Below are 6,907 nucleotides of genomic sequence, written 5' to 3'. Positions count from 1 at the left end.
AGAAATATATTGTTTTATTCATCATTTCAGGAGTTGGAGAAAATTCACCCAGGTTGTCTTCTGAGACTCACATTCTAGGACTTCACTTATAAAATCAATTTTACTGTTATCATGAGAGTTAACATCACAGCTGTCTCGCCTGATTTGTCGAACTACTGTATGAATTCTTCTGGTGTCAATTTTCTTCTCTTTGCTGTTTTGTGCAAGAAATGAGAAATTCTGTATTCTCAGCTGTCTGCCTTAAAAGCGATAATAATGAAACTAGACAGTGCCTTCTTCTTTTATCTCTTCTTGTAAAACAAGGTAACACTCTCAGCAATGTAATAAGAAAATTATGCAAGAGTGATTATTTATTCCACTGTTCCACCATCCTTCTCATTACTTTTTCTTTCTTATTGTGTCCATGTTTTTAGCATAATTGGCAATCACCGAGGAATAATGATGAAATAATTCCTGAGATAATAAAACAGAAAATAATTCAAGATACAAGAAAAATATGATCACTAAGATCCCATGAAATATCTTAGACTTATAAATGGTTCCAATGGTCCCACGTGGGAAATTCAAGACAGAATGAGTTTTATTTTGTTTTTTGTTAAAAAGTAAACGCTCTCTTTGATCTTTGGAAGGTTTCTTTTCAAAAGAACAGAAGTCATGAAATGTCAACATTCACGAATAGTTTTAACTGCTCAGGGAAAAAAAAAAACAAAAAACTAAAATTCAGTTCGATGGACCCTGGTTATATACTGATGGTTAAACTGCATTAATAGATTTCGTTGTTTTGTGAAGATTTGCAAAATCTGGGTCACCGGAAAACTGCCCCACAAAAACACTCTTCCTTCACCTGCTTGAAATCGACAGTTCGCAGACCAACATTGAAGCCCCGTCTCAGAGAGGTCCAGAGCACGCTGACAGCAGGATGCCCAGCTCTGCGCTCCGCCAGCACTGCCCACGGGGACCGGGCAGCCCCTCGGCCCGGACAGCCCCTCCTGAGTTCGCTTGGGCACACGATGAGGAAGCAAGACTTACGATCCAAAGAAAACAGAGCGTGTTTCTAAATACTGTTCAGACTTCAGGGCAAGGCACTAACAAAACTCAGACCACAACCAGACACCCAATATTTACAGCTTCTATATTCTTTCCGGTAAATGAACTTATTGTGAGGGAGACAGAGTTCCCGTTCTCCTGGGTTTTTTTTTTTTTTTTTTTTACTTCTTTTTTATCTTTTATGTTTTCAGTCAATCCAGGAATACAGTTTGACTATGAATCGATGACACAGAGGAAATGTCCAATGCGCAAAAGTGGTGTGTTCCAAAACTGTAGGAGTTGGTTGTTTTGGGAGCTCAGAATATATTTTCCTCCAATAAACATATTATAAATGGTTTCCGGACCAGCCCCACAGAAGCATCCTTAACTCATAATGTCGCTGAAGCCCTGGACTTCCGCAGTAAAAATTCGTAGAAAGCAAATTTGCTGCAGCACTAACAAGCTCGAATGCTGAAGACAGAGTCTCCTTTACCCTGAATTCTACATAACGAAACCACCGGTGTATTGAAAGAAGATAAAGGGGAAACATGGAGACTTTTGTAGGGCGAGACTTCTGCTTTCAAGAATCCTGAAAGCTGGTCGTGGCAGGGTGTTATTTTGTCTTTTCCAGTTGCACTGTGGTTCCTTTTATTCGCTTGCTTTGTGCAGGCGTGCCCCGAAGGAGCCACGATTAGAGCAGATTTGAGGCTCATGTGTTAAGATGGCAAAGGATGGGGAAGGAAAAGCAAAAACGTTTCAAAGAGATTTCCTGGACGGAACAATTAAAGCGTGTCGTTGTTTAGACGATCGCCTAAATCAGCATTAACTGATTTGCTAGGGAAATTGAAAAGAAGGCAGGAGACCCCATATTTAGTGCCCCAGGCCCCGGGAGGCGGGGGTGGGGGGGCAGGTAGGGGAGGAATCCACTGTTTGGTCAGACGATACCCTCTCTGACCATAAGGTGGTGCCATCAGCCCAGACAGGCAGCCCCAAGGGGGCGGGGGTGCAGCAGCAGGAGCTCTGCACGTGGAAGGCACATTTTCCACGCAGGCTCTGGGACTCGCAGAAAGCCTGGTCTAGACAGCGTGGATCAACCTCCGCGTCCCTGCCTCGTCGCCCAACAACTGCTCCCATCCTCCAGGGGCCCAGCTGCTCACACCTGAGCAAGAACACCTGTGCCACCGCCCAGGCATCGAAACCCACATCAAGATTCTAACTCACTCCTTCCAATCCTCTCGTGTGTGTCAGCGCTGGGCCCCTCACATTCCAAAATGCCATCTAGTCTCGCAGCTTCCCGGAGTCTCATCCTTCAATGCCATGATGAGGAGTGAACAAGGTCTCCCACGGTGAGCACAGATTTGTCACAAAGGCCTTGACAAGGCCCCGGACGCCCCTGCCAGCTTTACCTTCCAGTTTAGCACCCGATGGAGCAACCCCTCTTCCAGATACAAGTCCCCCCACATCCCCTCCATGCTGGTCCTCCCTCCTGTGATGCCCTCTCTCCTTTCCTGACCGCTCCTTGTCAGTTTCCTCTCGCCTTTCAAAGTCAAGCCCAGATTCCCTCTTCCCCAAGAACTACTAAGTGTTTAACTGACTTTAACTGGTGCATCAACCACAGAAGCCCTGGGGTGTCACGAGGCAGGCCTGCCTCACCCTCTCTAGGGCTGGTTGGGCCTTAAACTGAGGAGGGCCCCGCCAGGCAGGCTCCCAGCTGAACCTCAGGCCAACGCCAGCTGGTCTGGCCTTCCTCCTCCCGAGTCTCAATTGCCATCTAGGGCGGACTCGGGTCTAGAGAGACACCAAAGCCGCAAGCTCGGTGTGTGACACGGTGTCTGTTCTCAATTCATGTCAGCTTTATAATAATACAATGTTACTATTATTGCTGTCCCCTCTCCACCCCCACACGTCAGCCACAATCTGCCAAACCAGGCTGAGCTCCCCTCCCCATTACGAACCGCCCCCATCCTCCCACCACCCCTCGCCTGTGACCCAGCCCAGTAATCCCAGCAAACTGCTTACTGATTCCACAGAATTTTCTCTGCCCTGATGGGACTGACTGGGGTGGGTAACTCTCTGGATGTTAGACCCAAGCCAAGAGGCCTTTAAGAACTATCACCTGTGCTTGCAACACCTCAGACTCTAGGTACCATTTGTCTTTTACTTCTAAAGGGACAGTTGGCTCAGGTAGGAGACACTAATGTCCCCTGGGGAGGCTGGAGCATATAGCCCCAAGATGAATTAAGTTATGCAGGTCCTTGGAGGGCAGCCCTAGGGGCTCATGGTGGCAAAAGGCAGTACCCAGCCAAAGGCCATGAGGAGGCACAAGCCAGGAGATCTCCACCTGCCTGGCGGCTGCTCCAGGTGCCCTCAGCACCTTCCATCAGGTAGACTCCGAGCGTCTGCATCCAGCAAAGGTGGGCTGGCTCCTCCCCCGGACCTCTCTCATTTCAGTTGCTCCAAGAACCAAGTGATCGGATGCCTTTTTTAAATGCCAATACTGCTTATGTTCTCACCTACGAAACAGGCTCCATGAAAAGAAAGTCTCTCTGAGAAATTCAGGGGCCTATGGAGTTGGGGAGAGGCCAGAATGCTGCTGTTGTGTTTGTTATGTTTTGTCCTTTAAGCATTTCCAGGAGACGGTTTTTCATGACCTAATAAAGGAAGCTAACTTAACTATGCAAACAAAAGCAGGGTGGGAAATTCGAACCACCCATTTTAATGCACTTGTACCCCACCTCCTGCCACAAAAGATCTGAGGCTACAAGAAGTAATTGCCATTGGAATCATGGGCATGAATGGTCAGTTTCTTGGCACCGCTTCTGCAGACTCTGGACCTTCAAAGTGACCATTTATTGGGGCTCTGGAAGTCGGGCGGGGATGGTGGCTGCAACCTCGGGGAGAGCCCACTCCGAGGGCGCCTTCCCCACCCCTCCTCTCCGTCCTCCCCACTCAGAGCCGCGGGACGCGCCGGACGGCTTCGGCCAGCGGCGGCCACCCTGCCGCTCCTCCTCCCCGCCCCTCCCTCCCCCCACCCCCCGAGGGCCTCTCCTACGCCCGAGTGCACCGGGGACCCTGAGAGCGAAGCTCTGGAGGCCGAACGGCGGCCGGAAGATGACCCGGCCGGCGCGTCTCTGCACCCCCTCCCCCAACCGTGTCACATGGCGGCCCCAACGAGGCGCGCAGTGCGTCCCGCCGCGGAGACCCAGGGCCGCGTCGCCGCGGGCAGTGGGTGATGAAACCGCAGAGGGCGCGGGCTGGGAGCCGGGCGGGGTAGGGGGGTGGCAGCTGGTCCCCGGGCTCACCTGTTCTCCGGCAGGAGGGTGGAGCCGGAGGGGGAGGGGCGAGGGCGTTTAATCTGTATGCAAAAAGCTCATCCAAGTGCGTCCCCGCCCTCCCCCAGCCCTGCTAGACCCCAGAGCTGCGCCGTCGGACTGAGGTGCCCGGAGCAGTTCCTGTCCCCGGCCCAGGCGCCGGGGAGACGTGAGCGTGCACACGTACACACACAGCGGGGGAAGGGGCGCCCAACTTTCTCCCGGCTTCGGCGGGCCAGCCCCGGCCATGCTTCGGGAGGGAGGGAGCTCCAACAAGAAAGGAGGAAAGATGGGGAGAATTTCCTCGGTTCTGCTTGGGGGTGGGATTACTCCCCCATTTGCCTCTGCGGACTGGAGAGCCAAGGCATCGCGGAGCGGGTCGGCTAGGGTGGCGCTCGGGGAATGGAAGAGCTTTTTTTTTGTTGCCTTTCAAGCTCCGGCCTCCGGGGCAAGCGATGCTCCGCGGCGGGCTGACTCGGGGCCGCCTCGGCCTCCCTGCCGGCCGCCTGGAAAAGAGGCAAGTCCGGTCTGTCACCTGGATCCCTGCAGTCGGCCCGAGAGCCGTCAGCTTTGGGGAAGGGGTGAGAAACTGGCACCCTAAGGGTTGCAGGGCTCGCCAAAGACGGGCAAAAATAAAGGAAGAAGTCCTATAGTGCTTCTGCTCCCATCATAAATAGTTTGAGGGTTTTTTAATGCAAAGTGTCACGACGCCGGGCATTCCCATATGTGCTCAATTTGCCCCCCGGCATCACTGTGCCCAGGAAACTCCTCCAGTGTGTCCAGGCCTCGGGGCTGGGGCTCTCCCTGAATTCCAAAGGGCGGAAAGAGGAAACTGTCCCAGCCTGATGCGGCTGTGATGCGAGCCAGGGCCCCGGGGGCCGCTCCCCCAGTGGAGACTGTCCCCTCTCGCCTTTATTTAGCTGCAACCAGAGCTGCGATTCGCTTTTATGTTTTAAGTCTGTCAGCCATTGCCCTGGAGCCCCCGCACACGCGCACGCATCTCCGGCCGCGTCACACACACTCACACACACGCATGCCAACGCGTGGCCGCCACCAGGTCGCCAACTTTGTCGGCGCTCCCCGCGGCGCTCCGCTTCCTCCCGTAGTAGTTGCGCGCAGGCCCCGCCTCCCGGCCGTGTTGTCAAACGGGCCAGGGTCTCGGATTGGTCCAGCGGCCGGGACAACACCTGCTTGACTCCTTCATTCAAGTGACACCAGAGCTTCCAGGGATATTTGAGGCACCATCCCTGCCATTGCCCCGCACTCGCGGCGCTGCTAACGGCCTGGTCACATGCTCTCGGGAGAGCTACGGGAGGGCGCTGGGTAACCTCTTATCCGAGCGGCCGCCGCGAGGAGCAGAGAAAAGGCGAGCGAGGAGGAAGAGTGGGAGGAGGAGGCGAAGCGGCGGAGGAGGAGGAGGAGGAAGGGGGGAGGGGAGCCCAAAGATTCCGGGTCTCCGGGCGGGAGGCTTACACCAAGAACCATGTGTGCCGAGCGGCTGGGTCAGTTCATGACCCTGGCTTTGGTGTGGGCCACCTTCGACTTAGCGCGAGGGACCGACGCCACCAGCCCGCCAGAGGGTTTCCAAGACAGAAGCTCGCAGCAGAAAGGCCGCCTGTCCCTGCAGAACACAGGTAAGTGCGCGCGCCCCTGCGGCGGGGAGCTGCTGGGAGGCGACACTGGGCACCCCTACGGAGCGCCCCGGACGCCTCGACCGGAACTGGGCGCCCACCTAGGGCCGCGCGAACTCTTGGGGTGGCGCGGGATGTGCAAAGGAGAGCGCGAGGCGAGGCGAGGCGAGGTCCGCGCCGGGTTCTGCGCGCGGGGAATCCGCACGTGCCCGCAGGGTGATGAAATCGCTGGGGCAGGACTTGTTGCTGTCCTCCCCGGGGTCGAGGGTAAACGAGGAAGCGCCTGACGCGGCCAATGACGGCCCCGGAGTCCCCGGTCCGGTGCAAAGCTTCCTGCTCCATCCTGGCCTGCCCCGCGGGAGGCACGGCGCGTCCCCGGCGCGGGGCTGCGCCCTGTACCGGGAGAACTTCTCCTCCCCGCTGGCTGGCCGGCCGGCCGCGGCAGGACCAATTTTCTTCCTCCTCAAAAGATGCCAGACACCCGAGAACTTTGCAGGCGAGCCAGATTGCACGGTGAACATTCCCCTGGGGTGGGGGGCGGCATTGCTTTAGAAGGGGGCTGGAGGCAGGGAGGGGGGCGCGCAAAGCGTACCTCTGCGGTGCCGCCGCCGTCTCCCGCTCCAGGGCAGGTCAGCAAGCGAAGAAATGGTGACACAGCCCAACAGTGCGCCGCCTCTGCTCAGCCGGCTCCCCACTCACCCGCGAGCTGCCGAGCAGAGCCGGGCGTGCACCGCACGGGGCTGGCCCTTTTCCCGTGCCCGTGGAGAGAAAGAAAACCTGCCTACAGTTCCTTGGCTCTGAGCGCGCGCCGCCCCCCATCCCCCGCTCTTTATTTAGGGGACCTGCGAACCCGGCGGCGGCGGCGTGTGTGCTCTCGCCGCGAGAGCGGGAATGCGCGAGTGCGGGATAGGGACGCCCCAAGCGAGCGGGAATCGCGGC

At 56.0% G+C, this 6,907-nt stretch overlaps 1 protein-coding gene across 1 annotated transcript in view; it reads left to right on the top strand.

The window, feature by feature from the left end:
* The first annotated feature begins 5,440 nt into the window (after nucleotides 1–5,440).
* The window catches only part of STC2 (stanniocalcin 2), an 11,216-nt gene continuing 9,749 nt past the window's right edge, over nucleotides 5,441–6,907 (top strand). Inside the window, exon 1 of the mRNA XM_006906524.3 lies at nucleotides 5,441–5,971. Within this exon, the coding sequence (XP_006906586.1) occupies nucleotides 5,821–5,971 (151 nt within the window). The 5' untranslated portion in view covers nucleotides 5,441–5,820. The remainder of the gene's footprint in view (nucleotides 5,972–6,907) is intronic.

This window comes from Pteropus alecto, unplaced genomic scaffold (genome assembly GCF_000325575.1).
Source record: "Pteropus alecto unplaced genomic scaffold, ASM32557v1 scaffold40, whole genome shotgun sequence".
Classification (NCBI taxonomy): domain Eukaryota; kingdom Metazoa; phylum Chordata; class Mammalia; order Chiroptera; family Pteropodidae; genus Pteropus; species Pteropus alecto.
Note: the sequence above shows the minus strand (reverse complement) of the source record. Positions and strands in the feature narration are given on the sequence as shown.